Source organism: Sinocyclocheilus rhinocerous, unplaced genomic scaffold (genome assembly GCF_001515625.1).
Source record: "Sinocyclocheilus rhinocerous isolate Xijiao unplaced genomic scaffold, SAMN03320098_v1.1 scaffold148, whole genome shotgun sequence".
Lineage (NCBI taxonomy): Eukaryota > Metazoa > Chordata > Actinopteri > Cypriniformes > Cyprinidae > Sinocyclocheilus > Sinocyclocheilus rhinocerous.
Window position 1 is genome coordinate 3,684,313 of NW_015653472.1, and position 18,502 is coordinate 3,702,814.

The following is an 18,502-nucleotide window of genomic DNA, read 5'->3' on the forward strand; positions in this document are numbered from 1 at the left end:
GTTCCCTAATAAATAAAACCTAATATTAAATAAATGTATATGCATTTATATATAATATTTTATGTATTCATATTATTAAATAATATTCCTAAAAATACGTATAAATATTAAATTTAAAAAATTTATTATTATTATCATTATTATTATTATTAAATAATATATTTTATATTTATTTTTCTATATTTATTAAATACCATTTGGAGCATTTTCAGGTTAAAGCAAATGACCTGAAGGAGAAAAAAACTTTTTGGGAAAATCCACTTGTAATAATAAACAAAATATATAATTTAATTAGTGCGTGTGTGTTTGTGTATATATATATACAGTATATACACACAATATTATAAATTTAATATTTAATATTTATTGTATTTTATATTTTTAATAATTATTATTTTTATAATAATATTTAATAATAATACTATTTTAATAATGATTAATTTTAACTGAATTGTAATACTTTACAGGTTAAAGCAAATAATGATGACATTGCTACATGGGAAAATGGGTTTCATAGTTTATTTTATATTTATTTTTCTATATTTATTAAATACCATTTGGAGCATTTTCAGGTTAAAGCAAATGACCTGAAGGAGAAAAAAACTTTTTGGGAAAATCCACTTGTTTCACAAATCTCCTGCACAGTGGCACCTGAGTGTGCTGGCACGTTTGATGAGATCTGATAAAATGGCACCGTGGGTTGACTGCACCTGCCAAATGCTGAATCAGCATCACACAGCACTTCCTCTTCATCTGCTCCATCAAAGATCGATTAATATTTGATAAGCCAGTACTCTTTTAACCAAGATCATACTGGCCAAACCTCCCACCTTCAGCAATTACATGCATAGGATAATAGGGTCTGAATCTGGTGAGTTGGAAACGGAATGAAATGGGATGAAAGTGGAGCAGCTTTAGGGTTTACATAACATCCTCTAAAGAGTTAAGGGACAAAACGCACATTTTTGTGCTGAAACTCCACACACAAAAGTGGCACGACTTCGCCCTTGAGTGATCGTCAGCAAGGCAAATGCCTAAATATGTAATTTCGTACCCCGCTTTCCCTTTCCTTCCTCTGTCTCTCTCCCTGTCGCATTAGCCTTTGAGGCTCCACACTGTGAAGGTCATCCTCCCTGCAGCTATAGATTACACAGGCGTGCGCACACAAGCAGAATTGGATACCGTCCTTGAGACGAGGTCTGCCTAACGCCGACCACCTCCACCAAGGTGTTAATGTTGGAGAGGCATTGGGATTCACCCAAGAATACAGAGCATATGAGAGTCAATGACATATATGAGTGTCCGCAATAAAAATAAATTAATTAATTAATTAAAATCATTTCAAGGGAAGCAAAGTCTTTTTAAAAATGACTCTTTATAATTATGTTGACTTTGACAAACAACTTTAATGCCATTTTCAAAAAAGGTTTCAATATAATAGCTTGTGTGCTAATCAAATAAATAAATAACTTACACCTAAAATACATGTGATTATCTTAATACAAAAAATCATTAAAGTGTTTTTAAATCTCTTTTTGAAGGAGATATATACATATAAATATAGATATCCAGACAGACAGACAGACAGATACATAGATACTAATAATGTTACATACTAATAAAAAAAAAAGAGCGTTGAGTCACTGACTCAGGAATATGCTGCGTTTGCCAAATTCTTATGCCTTATTTTAGTAGTCAGCCGCTCTGATTTTGGGAGTGAATTGACTTTATTGTTTTGTTTTTTTGCACAGCATGGAGGTCCTTATGTAAGTGTTCTGAAGTTAATTTTCTAAGTACATAGAGAGTGACAGAAAAGTAAGCCCAAAATAGATGCATTGTGGGAGAACTCCACCATTAAGCACCAGAGAGCAGTATGACTCATGCCAACCCCATTCACGAGTAATACGGTCTCTCTCTCTCAGTTCTGGTCTGTATCAAAAAACTGAAGCAGCACATCTCACATGTACTTCACAATCCACATTTTTTCTTCCTACTCAAGTTCAAAGACACTCATCACCTTTCATCATTTCTCTATATATGAACAACAGGTAATTTGGGCCTCCGGGGAGAGCGGAAGGATGGATGGGCGTGAAGGGTCTTGATTAAATGATTATGACTCCTTAGAGTAAGCTAGCGGCGGGCTTCGACTGCGTTCTGTGATGAGTTGAAGGTGGACAGGGAAGGTTGGTCAAGCACAGGTTCTCTCTGCTGTCCACTGCCTGCTGTGACCTTAATTTGTTCTGTCTCGAGTCAGTACACCCACTGGGCGGCTGATGCACCTTCAGGGAACAAAAGAAGAGCTTAACAGAAGCTAGCATCCTAGCAAGCTGACGTGCGTGTGTCCAAAGCAAAGAGAGAAGCCTAAGTAGAAATGACAGAAGAAGAAAAAACAGGGAATGAGATTTGGGTGGAGGAGGAACAAAGTGGGATTCATTTCCCAAAGCTAATCCGCTAATGAAGATATGTAGTGGTGTATGTGCTGTGATTATTGGGGTGCCACAAAGCTGAATCACTCCCATCACCCAATAGAGCAACACTTATGTAGAGATAGACAACAAAAACACAGGAATGTGGCGGCTGGGACCTTATTTAGTGCCTCTTTACCGATATTATACAGTACCGATGCGGTACTGTATAATATGCTCTTTAATCCAATCCGGTGCCAGTGCAAAGATATTTTGTGCTTAATTCCATGAAAGGCCACGTATATGAGATCAGCGCTAGGCGTTTTGTAGTGAGGATTGTGAATTCTCCAGCAGTTCTTGCTGTTGTCTTCGCTCTGCAGGGGCTGCTGCTTCATTCCATTTGCTAAGCTAATTTTATGGAAATGGCCCACGTCTTTTTCCACAAGCCGCTCACAACATGTTGAAGCCACTGACCGCATCTCAATAAGACAACGCAGGGGAGCACAGTGCTGCTGTTTGAGCTGTCAATGGACCAGTGATGGAGGGCTTTGGAGAGAAACCATGAAGCCCAGGTCTTATGTGCTTTTCAAGACAATACTATAAACTGCCTCTGCAACTCAAGTGGAAGATCATAAACACTTCAACATTCATTTAATAGTGTTTTTGTGAACAATTTTTTGAGAACAAATCATTTAAGTGAATGAATCATTACAATGAACAAAACATTTATTTGAACAAATAAAATTAATTTTCACTTATCAACAAAGTGCCTTGGTTCAGTGACTCACAAACACACACTCACTTTTCGCCACATACTGGTATAACAAAATCTTTTTTGTGAACTGATTCAAAAGAATCAAGAATCAAGTCACTGGGATGAATCAAAAAAAAAAAAAAAAGAAGAATCTGATGGTCCACACCCAAATAGTATAAATGATTTTTAATCACAGTTTTTAAACAAATCAATGTTCATAACAAAATATTTAAGTGACTGAAACATTTATGGAACAAATAATTTAAGTGAACTTTTTTCTTTTTTTCAGTTTCCAACAATGATTTTGATGAATTGGTTGTGTAAATGGTTCAATGACTAACTTTTAACACAAAATCCCACTCACTTGCAGCCACATACTGGTGTAATGAAAGGGCCAGTACATGAATCAGTGAACAAATCTGAACAAATATTTTTGGTGAATTGATTCAAAAGAATCAAGTCAATGAGATGAATAAAAGAAAAAGAAAAAATAAATAATATAAAGTTTTGAACAAATCAATGTTTTTATCAAAACCTTTATGTGACTGAATCATTTAAGTGAACCAATCTCTCTTTTTTTCAGTTTTCAACAATTTTCAAATTTCAATTGAATGACTCACTCTTTACAAACAAAAAAAACACACTCACTTGTAGACACATACTGGTGTAAAAAAAAAAAAAAGCCAGTGAAAGAATCAGTGAACGAATCTAAACAAATATTTTGTTAAACTGATTCAAAAGAATCAAGTCAAAAAGTGAAGAAAATAAGCAAAGAAAAAAAAAAAAAAGAACATGATCAGCGCTCAAATAAATTTATAAAATTTTCTATTTAATAAAGAAGAAAAAGGTTTCGACACTCTGCCTTCATCAATGTGTCTAATGGAATACTAATGTAGATCTACCTATTTAAAAAAAAAAAAGCTATCAACCAAGACAGCACTGTATAAAAATGTTTTTTTCTTCTTCTTAAAGGGGTCATATGATGCTGCTAAAAAGAACATTATTTTGTGTATTTGGTGTAATGAAATGTGTTTATGCAATTTAAAGTTAAAAAAACACATTATTTTCCACATACTGTACATTATTGTTTCTCCTCTATGCCCCGCCTTTTTGAAACGCGTCGATTTTTACAAAGCTCATCGGTCTGAAAAAGCAAGGTGTGCTGTGACCTTTAAATTAATAAAAATTCCTACCACTAATGAGGGCAGTTCTACTCAAGAAAAAAGTTTTTTTTTATTAAGAACTTGAGACCAAAGGCAGACCAAAGTGTTCATAATTCATGGATATACCTACGCAAGGAAGCTGAAATATCAGCCATACTGCTTGGAATTGGAAAGGTTTCCTTATTCATCGTTGGACCCGGCTAGCCATGTGGGCCTGGTGCACCTAGCCTAATCTCCACAGAGGCATGTGCGCACACACACCAGCGCGTTTACCTCCTGGGCAGGGGCAGGTCTGAGCGCAGTCTCTCCATATCCTCCGCCCTTTTCCAGATCGCAAAATCAGGGAGGAGGGGAAGCGGAGAGGAGGTGCAGGTGTGCATACCACAAACTCCTGACTGGCGCATCACTTTTCTTTTCACCAAGGAAGCTACCTGCTAGTCAATGACTCTATGGCACCCATTCAAACACTGCTGCTAGATCCACATTCACACACAGACACATGTTCTCCCTTTATCTCCCTCTAACACACACACACACACACACACACACATTCAGGCAGGTCTGAGCCCAGCCTGCATAGCTGGAACTGCCTCCAAAGCCCATTAAAACTCTTCAGTCTCTTTTAATGATGGACTTACAATAAACATTCAGTAATTTGGAGCCTGAATGAACATAAGGTGACATTTGGGCACATAACTCTAGACGATGGAGGGTCAAGCTAGTCTCCAGGCCAAAACAATCACACTACAACAGTTTGTTCCCACAAGCTGTCAGACTGATCAACACCTTAAGGGTAAAAAAAAATGATGTGCATGAATTTAACTTTAGACTGAACCTTCCTCCAGGATGTGTCTATGGGAGAACCCAGGACTTTTTTTAATAGACATAAGCTACAATGCATTTATATTTAAAGTTAATATGAAATCAAAACTGATTATATTTACTTTCTTAATACAAGTTTTATTGTGCCTCCTTTCTGGCTGACATCAAGCATTCTGGGTGTACGTAAAGCTCACTTTTCCCAGTCAAATTAAATTTTGATGGGTATAAAATAAAGTCCCATTTTGGTGACTATATATTTTATACGTATGTATTTTACTTTACAAAACTGAATGCCATTAAATCCTAAATTGTTATTTAAAAAAATAAATTTTAACCATTCAAATCTTTTTGTTACTGTAAAAAGTTGTACAACAGGAGGCAACATTATGGCCACATATCATAATGAATTGAACTGTAACAATAACAAAGATCTGCATAAACACAAAAACACCAGCAGGGAGACACTAAATAAATGACATTTTCTAAACAACATAAAATCCAACATAAAATGCAACTGCAATGCACAGAAGCGATGACAAAAATAAGAAACCAAGTTTTTAAATTGAATTAAATTAAATAGAAATACAAATTAAAAAACATTTTTTATTTAAAAAGTTGTGGTAGTGCCCTTTACTCATAAATTATAAGTTGATTCATATTTTTATGCTTTATACTTTTATAGCTTTACACATTTTTTGTCAGTGCATCAATACAATAGTTATTCAAATTTACCATATAAGTATACATACTTCCTGGTTAAAATAATATACTTTATTCTCTCCATAAAATTCCAGGAATTCCTATTTTTTTATTTTACAATATATTACATTAAAATTGTCTTTTAAAACCATTTTTCACAAAATATTGTATGGTAACTAACAATTAGCTATTAAACATGTTTTGAAATGTAGCATTTTAATTTTTTTCTGATAATATTCCGAACATTTTTATAGGACAAAAAGCAAGATTTTCCTGGATATTCTGCTTCTTTTATGCTCCAAGGAGGAAAGAAGAAAAAAACTCACATCACACATGTATCAATTGAAATGAGAGTAAATACAGGCTGACAGGAGTGTCATTTTTGGGTGAACTATCCTTAAGGCATATGGCAAGACACATTTATCCAGAGTGACTTACAAAAAGTGCTTCAGTTTCCATGCCATGAACCCATCCAGAAAGGTTATGAAGAGACTCAATAGTCTTGTCAGTTGGCTTGGAGGAGAGATTTCTCCCTCTCTGCTGCAAGCTATCACATCTAGCCCTCCCTCATTTCCCCCTCCACGCTCCCAAGCATCGACCTTCCAGAATTTCAAGGAGAATTGATTTTGTTCCTCTTTTTCGAAACATTAACAACAGTGGGAAACAATGTAATACCAGCTATAAACATCTACAGACCTTTCCTTGAATGGCAAAAACTGTATTTTCTCTCCTCACACACACACACACACACACAAACACTTCTCCCTCCCTCAAAACCTGGAGATATAAGCTTCATAATTCATCCAGCCTTCCAATTTGTCAGGGATTTGCGCTCAAGCTATTGATAAATGTGTGCTGTTTGTGGACGGATGAATGTATTTATCATCCGCTCTGGTTGGCGTATTTCATAAACTGCCTTATTCAAAGGATGACCCCATCGCTGGTATTGTATTGTCAGGCTTTTGTGATTTGTTTGTTCTCTGAGTCCTGTCTACACAACAAAATAAACCATACAGCAAACATGGAGGCTCTTTAACAAAGTTAGAATCCAGTCAACCATGTGCATCACAGCAAACACATATACCAGGAGCGCGTTTTGTTAGAAAACACACCGTGTTATAGGATTCCACAGAGGGCTGGCTGTGTACTTTAAAGTGCAGCTCTACTGGACACCTGGCAGTAACACGCACTATGCTTAAACCATTAGAGAATGCATTTGGGCCAGGAATGAGGTGTAATGCGTGTGTGTGTGTGTTTGTGGATGAAGATACAGTTGGGACCATTTCATTCAGTCTGCTGGGCCTCACACAGCCAGTAATGCATTTCCGCCTCCCAGAGCTCCTGTTATAGGCAATTAATTAGTGTCTGTTACACCCACTATTGACAATCTTCTAGCACCCAGCCAGTCTGAATGTCCGGCTAAGAGTGATGGCTGCATTTGACGGGGAGAGAGGGGAGGTGGATGGAGATGTAAGCACTCACATAGTGTGAAGCTCAAGTGCAGTTAACCTGCCATTTGGCGAAAAAATAAACTGACCTCCTACGATGCACCCAGCTGACCTGTCTGGGAGAAAAACACACACACATGATGTTTTAGTGAGTAATGATTTCCCTCTTCGTGGCTAATTTATTACATCGTTCCCACATTTCTTCAAACGTTTCCTGGCTCGTTCTGTCATATATCGGATTTTCTCAATGGTTTTGTGGGGTGAAATCTCACCAGCTGAGACAAAAACAAAACCATTTGTGGAGAACATAAGGTTTGATTAGGTTATAAAATGGGAAGTGAATGTGCAGTGGCTAACCAGCAGTTGCTCAGCCAAACCACTAGCAGGTGTTTAGCTTTAATGGGTGTGAAACTGCACATAAAATCAAACTAAAGTGTATCTGTATGAGGAGGGAAAACAGCATGGAAAGAACAGTTTGAGTTTCTCCATGGTGAACAGCATAGGTGTGACAAGCTCTGCATGTTTAGTATTACACAGTTGTGCTGTAGCATTTAACAAGTTCTGCAACTGCTACAAAAGACTGTGGAAGTGATAAATTAAAAATACCTTAGCATACTTAGCAGAACATCCATGTAGTCAAAAATTAAAAATATCATAGTGCTTTAAGTAAAGATTGGAGAAAGCTATCCGTTAGCATTCCCATTCAATTCCATGACTGTTCTTGGTGGGCACATTCAGCCCCAAAAGAACAACCCAAAAGGGCAATCGGAAGGAAAATTATAAAATTATGGAAGGTAAACAATGGCAGAAAAATGATGCTCTGACACTAACAGATTATCTGATGGCACTGCGAGAATGCACACAGCAAAGACAATATCAGTGTTATTATTGTTAACTAAATCTTAACCTATAAAAATTATTTTCAGTAATTGAAATAAAGCTAGAATGAAACAAAAATTAAATACTAGATGAAAAATAGTAAACTTCAAAATCTTGAAAATTAGAAATTCTGCCTTGGCAACTAGCTGAAATTAATGTTTAAGTATTATTTAAAAAATAAAAATGACAATCACCTAACAAAATTACTAAAACTTAAACTAAAATTCAAATTGAAAACAAAATTAAAGCTAATTTAAAATATGAATAAAAACTATAATACTATATAAATAATACTAAAGTAACACTGCACAATAAAGCAGAGACAGTCTACTCATACATACATGAATGGGAGAAATCATAACACTAAATATTCCCAGCTTACAATTAAAAGGTTACTGGAACATAACTTTGGTCATTACAAATATGGTTGTTGAGTGCTCTAAAGGGGCAAACATGAGCTGTGATGTCAAAGGCAGCAGACAGTGGGAAAACTCTGTAAAGTGCCCTACAAAAAAAAGGTAAATGGTGAAACATTTATTATAATGTATCAGAACCATTGCAATTTATATATTGAAAAAATATATATTATATCAGATTAAACTGGTAACTGTAATGAGCCATCAGTGGAGAAACATTCTTTTGCCCACATAATGATGTAGTTACATTATTGGCCAGCAGGGGCAAACTCTCTAAACAGCAAACCAGCAAAACTCTGAACACCTGGCTGGCTAAAAAGACCAGACTAGACCAGATAAGTTTCCGGTTGGACTTGCAGATTGAACTAAAAATATGCTATTAACCAGCTATACTTATTAGCTAGAAGCCATGTTGCTCAAAACGAAACAACCAAATATGCTAGTGTTTTCTACAGTGCAGTACATCATGCTTAAAGGGGTCATATGATGCAATTTCATTTTTTCCTTTCTCTTTGGAGTGTTACAAGCTCTTGGTGCATAAAGAAGATCTGTAAAGTTGCAAAGACTAAAGTCTCAAATCCAAAGAGATATTCTTTATAAAAGTTAAGAGTCAGCCACACCCCCCTAAAACGGCTCGTTCGAACACGCCCCCACATATCTACCTCACTATGTGGGAAGATTTGCATAACGCCGCCCAAATGTTCACGCAAAGAAAGAAGGCGTAACTTTTATTCTCGCTGTAGTTTTGTTGTTGCCGCTGCCGCCATGTCGTGAAGACGCTGTGTGCTTCGTTGTGAAAGCGAAACTACTTTGTTTGGTCTTCCAAAAGAGGACGATATCCGCTTCATCATGCCTGGAGCTGATCCGTGCTGGTCGCTGAGGAAATACATCAACTTAGTGCTGTGGATCACCGGATCGGCTTTCACCGTTTTCACATCTCATATGTGGGGGCGTGTTCGAACGAGCCGTTTTAGGGGGGTGTGGCTGACTCTTAACTTTTATAAAGAATATCTCTTTGGATTTGAGACTTTAGTCTTTGCAACTTTACAGATCTTCTTTATGCACCAAGAGCTTGTAACACTCCAAAGAGAAAGGAAAAAATGAAATTGCATCATATGACCCCTTTAAGTAAAGTACATTTAAAGATGAAGGGCAAGAGTCTAGATTAAATTAATATGCTATAATATGCAGCATTCGGACTGGGCTTTAGGGGACAGATCTCATAATTGCTGTGTCATTCTCTTCTAGCCATGCAGAGGAGATGAAAAAAAGGAAAAATGCTGAGCTTCTCAAACAAACACATTTTTTGTTTCACAACCTCAAGGGACAGGTGAGTGTTAAGGTTGACCGTAGCAAAAGAGAGGAGGAGAGAGAGCAGGAAGAGGGGGGAGGGGATGTATGACAGATAATCAGGTAGACAGGAAGCGTGAAAGGACGCCATATCATAAAGACAGATGTGCTTGCAACGAACATAAAGTCAGAAATGCAGACAGACAGAGAGACAAGCCAACACATCAGACGACCCTTGGCACTGTGCCTAAATGTCACAAAACATAACAGATCCCTCCAGGGGAAACAAATAAGGGACGGCATGTGTAAATGCAGAGAAATATTCTCAGTCCTTCCTTCTGCAATGTCTGCACCAAGCTCAAACACTGCTGTTAAAGGAATACTTCACCCAAAAATGTAAATTTAGTCATTTCCTCACCCTCAAGTCATTTTGCTTCAAACTTCTGCTCTTTGTTTATTTTGTGAACATTTATGGGAATGGATACTTGTCAAACTCCAAAAATGACTAAATGTTCTATGAAAGTAGTCCATATGAGTTATATTCCAAGTCTACTGAAGTCATATGACACCTTTTGTGAGAAACCTACCAAAATCTCAAATTACTTATAGAAATAAATCTTTCCCTTACTCTCTAATCTCATTCACTTTTGCGTATATTCAAATATGGTGCATGAAAGCATGTTGTGCCAGGTTTAATATAAGTAGATCCTATGTCCATGCATTTATGCCTGAAAAAAATTAAACGAGTAAATCGTTAAAATTATCCGAATAAATTACAAAAATTATTTGCAAATAAAACATTTCCAAATTCAAGATTCCAAAATCACCACATATGGGAAAACTGGTGCTAACCAGAAAAATAAGTTTTTACTAACATTTTGGAAACTTGTTTCCGTTTTTTTCAAAATTCACATAAACATATGTGGATGCAACCCAGCAAAATGGTGCTAAATCCTAAATGTGTCTCGCAACTGATTGTGTTACATGAAGTTGAACAGATGTAAAATAACTTGGAAAGCTGTGGGAAGATGATTTTAGGTAAATAATGACTTAAATTTTTGCCTTTTCCTCACATAAAGCTGCATTCCTGAAGCTCAAACAACATATCAAGGTGCTAGCAACCCCAAGGTCATGGGTTCGATTTCAAGGAAATGCAAAAACTAAAAGTGCATACCTTAAAAGCGACTGCCAAATGCCTAAAAGTAAATGTAAATAAAGCTACTATACAGCTTCAAATAAATAGAGCACAAGTGACATGAGAACACTCGTGAACTATATGAGGGTGAGTAAATAATGACTAAAATTTCATTTGGGGGGGGGGTCTATTCCTTTAAATGAATTGGCTCTGAGAGCTTTACTTATCTATATGTGAGCTTAGACAGGTGTGCAGGTGTGCATGGAGGAAAGGGGGGGACGTTCTGACTGGCTGGCCACAATGGAAACTCCACACTGGGCAGGCGGCAGTGAATGCACATCGCAGTGCTGTTGCTCAGGTTACTCACCTCTCCTTCAGCAGCCAACCCCACTCTTTGTCTCAGTCCTGCCGATGAAAACACTGGGGACCAGGCGGCGTGCCACGGCTCCACAGAGTCAATGTGTGTCTGTATGTGTGCATTTATGGCAGTGTATGGTCTGTCATGTGGGGCTCAGCGGATCTCCGCTGTATATACTGCAGAACATTTATGTCCCATTATCAGGGTCAGCTGTCTTCACCACCACTAGGAACAAATGTCTCAACCTGCTCACTTTTCAAACGCACACACACACACGAAAAGATATAAGACAATTCAAGCCCATTTACAATTAAAACACTGACAGCCAATCAGAATCCATCTGACTGTAAAGAGCTTGAGAATTTAAAGTGGCAGATGACATAACTGCAGTGTTCGCTTATACTAAACAGAACGTTATCATGCATTGGTGTGGATGCTAATACAGTTATCGTTTTTGATGTGAATAGGTTTTTGATGTGAAAGGGCTAAAAACAGGTGCAGAATAAAAAGGAGGAAGGGGATCTGGTCAAGGTCATTCAGAGTATATTTAGATAAGGACTGTAAATGAGTCATCACACATACTCTGCTCCAAAAAGGAAGTTCATAAAAGGATTGTTTTGCATCACACTACAGCTTGTATTATGTAGTGTGTTGTCTGCCGAAGTGACATCGTTTTTGTTTACTGGAGTGTAAAACAGTGCAGAGACATTGCGTCCTGAATACATCTGCAATCTAAAGGTCATCACAATAACAAAAAGTCTTTGTCTTAAAATACTAACAACAAATTAATTAGTAAAAAATTAATATACAGGTCTGCATTATAGCAGAATGTATAATTTAGCTTTGCATGCAGCAATGCAATTTTTACATCATATGCAGATGTGTCTTTAAACATGAGGTCATAGAAGCACCAAGCACACTTGTGCAAAAACAAATATCAAGTATTCATTTATAAATAGTCTGAACCTTATTTAAAAAATAAAAAAAAAGGTATATAGATGGAAATGTGGTAATGAACACACAGATGCTGTCAGAGTGCTTGAAAACATTCCTCTGTCAGACGTGACTGATTAGATTGGATAGATGCAGCTGTAATCAGATGGGTTAATGAAGCCATTAGCCCATCTCTCCAGTCACAAACATCATTTCTGCCTCTTTTGATGGGAACGGAGCAGCACGTCTGTGCTTGTCTGTTTGTTGTACTGATGGAGTACAAATTCAAGTACTCCATCACAATTCTGCAACCCCTCGCACGCAAAATAAATAAAAAGCAGGTTTTTTTAAGGTGGAAACACTGGAAAGCACCTTCAAAAAAGAGTTAGAAAAAAGTTGACAATTTAAATTCTGAGGATTAAGATTAAATTTGTCAATTCAAATAAGTTAAATGAATAATTTAATAATACAATTAAATAAAATAATAATTTGATGAAATAGGCCCTAATGCAAATTAATGATTAAAATTAAATAAATAAAAAATAATTAATTCACCCATGTCATTCCAAACCTGATTTAACAAAAATTACCTTCTTGTTTACTTGCAAGACAAAAGGAGAAGTTTAGCAGAATGTCCAAGCTGACCATTTACCCACAATGAAAGTAAATGGTGACCATGACTATCCCTGGACCCTGTCCATTCTGATAAATATCTCCTTTTGTATTCTACAAAAAAGAAAAAAAAATCATTATTATTGGAACAACATGAGGATGAGTAAATCCTCAATATTTTCATTTTTAGGTGAATTATCCTTAAAAAGTCTATAAAAAATAGTCTATAAGAGGCGCGAATACACACTTTTCTGTGAATTATCGTGTTTAACTTTAACAGAACATATTGGACATATATAAAGCCTCCTATTCTGAGGACATTTCACAAGCCAGCCCATTCTGCATGCAAGAGATGGTAAAGACATATATTTAGCAAACGTGAGGCTGACTGTGGTGCACAACCATATATTGTAACTATAAATCCTTTCTGTCTGTAGTAATAATGGCATATGCGCACACACACACACACACACACACACACATATAGAGCAGACAGATCACACATTACAAACCCTATAATCATTATGCTTGGCTCCCTGGAAAACATGCCCCGAGGAAAATGCAGACGAGAAGTGTAGCAGCCCGGCTGTTAAATTAGCCCAGGCATGCGTTAAACAATGTGGCCTCAACTGGTGTTCCCTCACAGAGCATTACACAACCAATCACACACAGTGACACTTTTATAGCACAGTAACACACAGGTATGTTACAGGTACACTAAAAAAATACCCATTATCATGATCTAAAATACCTAAAGCTAAGACACACAACGACAACTGTCTGACACAGTTTTGTTTTTGAGTGCAGAGGCAATATTCACACAACCCCAGCAGGAATATGAGCTGGCTCAGATGCTGCAGCCTCTAGTCACCATACACACACACAGACACACACACAGCCTAGAGCAATGGAGGAACTCTCCAGAAGCACCAAAAAGACTCTAAAAATTTCTCATGCTCAACATTAATAAACTGTCATGTTTGTTTACAGGTTTAATTCCAGAACTGAATTCAGAGCTTATGATATATACAATTATAAATTCCTGAAGAAGATTTAAGGCTTGCAAATTCATAAATGCACAAGATATCGGTACCATATCGGTTTTCTGCCAATATTAAAGATTCTTTTTATTCACTGTATAGGTGGACTTTTGATATTTAATAATGCAAGCTCATTTTTATATTTTTACATTTGCCATTATCTAACACACATTTGAAGTTAGCCTTTAAAAACAACAATAAACAACACTGTTAAATGTATTGTAATTTTCTGTAAATTTCCAAAATAATGTGATGTGATGCCTAAACTCATTTGCAGCAAATTAACTTGAAATTTTTTAAATTTTAATTATGTTTTTGTGTGTTTTTTTAAATATAATTTAATCATATAAATAAAAAAAATAATATCCGTCATTTATTGTAATAGGCCATAACATTAAAATAATTATCAACATATCAGTATTGGCCAGAAGTTGTATAGCTGTACATCCCAACTGTAATCATGTTAACAATAAACAAAGATTTGCACAAAGAAAACAATGGTATAAGACAACAAATCAACATACACCTGGTCGTTTTATCCTGTCATAACCTGCCATTAAGTACAACTATACGGAAGTTCAACTTAGGAAGTTGTTCATTTGATTTCTTTAGATCTTAAACCTTTCCGTTTTCATATTTGAGTGTCAAAATCCCTCTGAGAATGGACAGCGGGGTCTGACCAAGGGTGAAACAGCTTGCACCGCTGAACACTCACTGCTACAACTGTGACCTTCAGCGTCAGTCCAAATTCATCTTGAAGAAACCACTATGATTCAATACTTGCACATCAGGTCTACACAAGTTGAAAAGAATGGCAATAAGGAAGTTATGAGCTAGAGGCTCAATCAAAGAGTTGATGTTTCTAAATTTTAGCTGAAGTGCCTGTGGTGCCGCAGCACTTAACACAAAGCTTTGGAGAAGACCCGAAGGAGAACTTACCCAAGATCATCCTAAAAGCCTCGCTCCTGTGATCAGGACCAGCTTTCCTCAAATTCTAATCCAGGGGAGCACAAGTTCTTCTCCGCACTCCTCTCTGCGTCTCTCTTCCAAACCAGAAGTGAGTCAAGCAGCCATCACAGCGTGAGAGAGAGCATATCTGTTGTCCATCCTGTATCTTGTATGTCCTCTCTTTCCAGGTGAACGAGCAGTATTCTGAGGGGAGGGATCTGCAGGTCTTCTGCCGTCTTCTCTCAGGTGAGTCAGAGGGCAACGTGGGAGAGTGTCCCGAGACGGGGGTTGGGGGGGGGTCAGAAATGCCAGAGCCCTGGTCAGTGAATGAGCCAAAATCCCTGTAGGTGCACTGGGACACACTGTGCTTCTTTACAGCAGACAGAAGATGAACAGTTTCCCTTCAACAGGAACATTTCTCAGATACCATGAAGAAATGCCTCGGTAGCACAGTCAAGCCGGTGTCTGTGCTGCGCTCTCTCTCTCTCTCTCTCTCTCTTTTCTCTCTATCTCTCTCTCTCCCCGCTTCTTGTTTTTGGGGTTGGGTATAACCTAAAGGCACCTTCCCTGTCTGCGCTCTGATTGGTGGCAGTCCCAACCAATTGAAGAGGCAGCAGCCGCTTGTCATCCTGCAGAGTGGAAAGCATGGAATCACTGCCACACTCTCTCTCTCTCAATTTTTCCCTCCATCTCTTTCACTCTCAAAATCGGTCTGTTTATGGCAGTCGCAATAGTGGTGGTCACTTCTCCATCTCTCACTCCTTTTCTCACCCCCTTTGCGACCCCTGTGACGTTGAACTTGTAAGGGGATTAACGTCCTCTCTGCATCTCCCTGAGGCTCTCCTTTAAGTCTTTCTGTTGCAGGAAATATTTGTTACTCAAAGCTTTTCTCAATAATTTGGGGAGATATGAGAAAAGAGAATGAGCGTTCGGAAGAGATGGAACAGAGAGCGCCAGAGCGAAGGAATCAGAAGGAGGAGGAGGAGGAGGGGAAGATTAAACTAAATTCAAACTGACAGAGGGATGAGGAGACATGGAGTGACACGGAGAAAAGACTGGAAGGAAGAATAAGAGAGACAGAGAAATTAACAAAGAGAGAGACCAACACAAGCCGCAGTCTTATTAAGCACAACTGGGCCAATTTCAAAACGTGTCATTGTCGGGTTGAAATGCGCCTAATAAAGAATTCAAAATTGAACATCTTCGGTATGCAAGCGATTCGGCTCGCCTCAGACAACAGCGGAGCTTATGGCAGCCTTTCCGATGGAGGAAAGCCATGCTGCAGGGGTGAATCGAACCTTTAAAAAAAGGCTAGAGAAGAAAGGAGGCATCAAAAATGAATTCTCTAAAGCCATTTACTAGCACACACACTATGCATGCTTGAGCTAGGGGCTAGAAAAATTGCGATCTTTTATTTTGTCTTCCGTTTTGTTCCTTTTCCCTCCTCTCTCTCTCTCTCTCCTCTGTTGTCTCTGGCTTGTGCAGTAAGTCAGCGAGTGGGGATGTGAATACTAAGGAGGCTGGCTGACACCCTTGATAGTGCACTGCACAGAGACAGAAAATAAAGGAGGGTGGGGGAAATTGGACATTTAAAGCTCCATTATTATAAAACTACAGGTGCATTACACACAGACTCGCACACATGCCGTCATCTGATCCCAGAGGGCACTCATACACACTATTAGACCAGCACCTGAGCAAACAGCTCATAATGAGGATGGACGTGTGTGTGCCCTGATACACCAATGGGTAAACACACTGATACAGGTGAGGTCTTAATACTGATCTTTACTGATTAACTGCTCATTATTGGAGCTTTGCTTAATCATTCACTTTGTAAAGGTCAAGAGGAAGGTCGTGAATCCCAGTTTGTCAACTGTGGACGCAAACGGCGACAAAACTAATGCAAAGCACCCTCTGGTTGAGATATGATGGGCTTTGGATGCTGGAATGCCTACCAGGGCAAAATTTTGAATTTAAGAATTGGCAGCATTTCAAATTATGAATGTGAATTTGGATTGAATGGGCAACACCCCAAAAAAAGTCGAATGAAATTTAAATTGGGATGACAGGACATGGAATTTATTTTCTGCAAAGGCATTCTAGGAAATTAAGTGTTCTTATAAGACATTTAAACTTTTTAAGTTTTCAAACAAGGTTATCATGCAAAATCTGTTCCGACAAACTTTCCATTTCCAATTAAAAACTTAATTCATAGGAATTATATTAATTTATTTTAATACCAATTCAAATTGCAATGGAATAAAAATTAAATGCATTTTTAACTCTGAATTAGGCTTCTTAACTATCTTAACAAGCAAACCTCTGTCGGTCAACCAGCAATTTTTGCTAGTGAACAACATAATGATGGCAACCAGCATAAACAATAGAATTTTTAGGGATGGCCGACATAATAAGCCAATAATTGTTATGTCATGGCTGATAACCGAAACCTGGCACTATGGCACATATTAAAATTATACACATCAAACTCAAAATCATTTTAAATGCTAAACTTAGGAATCAGAGCATTAAAATGTAAAGTACAAAAAGTGTACTGTAAAGCACATGTACGGTGTATGTGATTTGCTCAAGATTACATTTAACAGTGTTATTAAATCATTAATATTATTTTAAATTATTAGGATAAACTTTAAATGAGCATTGCATGATGCCAAAGGTAATCTAAATGTAAAATATTGAAGAAATTACCATGCACAATCAGATGTTGACTGGTCAATAAAACAACATAAAAATTCACACTCATCTAACCTGGGCTGTGTTTCCCAAAAGCATTGCGAGCCTAAGTTGATCATAGAGACCATTAATGGCAATGGTTTCTACGATCTAAATATGCTTACGATTCTTTTGGGAAACACAGCCCTGGTCATTTCACTGAGGCCATCTGAGCCTGTGAAAGTCAAAGCACTGATAAACAGGTTGATTGGACAGTGTGCCAGTGAGGCAATGCAGAGCTCACACAGCAGTGTGACCATGTGTATGTGTCTCATCAAAAGAGGGGATAGGGTTTCCTCATTAGTTGTGTTGGGATCAATAATTCAGAGCAGGGCCTTGTTGAGCTCAATGGTCCAAGCGCTAATGTGCTGTCTACCCGCTAGTGACTGGGACCCAGCAGGACTTTAATGGATGTCATGATGAGAGGGTGAAATCCAAGAATGGGGATCCTTTTTCACCCCTGGCTCTGGGATGCACGCGCGTGTGTGTGTGTGTTAAGTCTAGGATGGGTATGATCATAGCATGAGGAGAATGGCTATCAAAAAACAGGTGTGAAGAGATGGATGGATAGATGAGAGCATCACGAAAAAGAGCTGAAGATGACAAGCAACCAGTAACTTCCGCATCCCAAAACTGTCACTCAATTAGCTCTTTCTGTGTTTGACAGCTCTGGCACAACGGAATAACATCACGACTACCTAGGAGTCATTAATGACACTACGGCATAAAAGTAGCGAGGAAAAAACATTACCATCTTAAGCATTTATTTGTAATTGTATATATATACAACATTTTTTTTTCTTTTCTTTTTTTACTGAAAGGGTTATATATATATATATATATATATATATATATATATAAGAT

General features: G+C 37.6%; 1 protein-coding gene across 2 annotated transcripts in view; it reads right to left on the reverse strand.

Annotated features, from left to right (window-relative positions):
* The window catches only part of LOC107716219 (zinc finger protein 385A-like), an 81,107-nt gene that overhangs the window by 56,653 nt on the left and 5,952 nt on the right, over positions 1-18,502 (reverse strand). Inside the window, exon 1 of one of the 2 annotated variants that reach the window (XM_016522595.1) lies at positions 14,894-15,392. The exons of the other annotated variant lie outside the window; for it this stretch is intronic. Within the exon in view, the coding sequence (XP_016378081.1) occupies positions 14,894-14,903 (10 nt within the window). The 5' untranslated portion in view covers positions 14,904-15,392. Of the gene's footprint in view, positions 1-14,893; positions 15,393-18,502 lie in introns of those variants that run through there. 2 annotated transcript variants of the gene reach the window in all.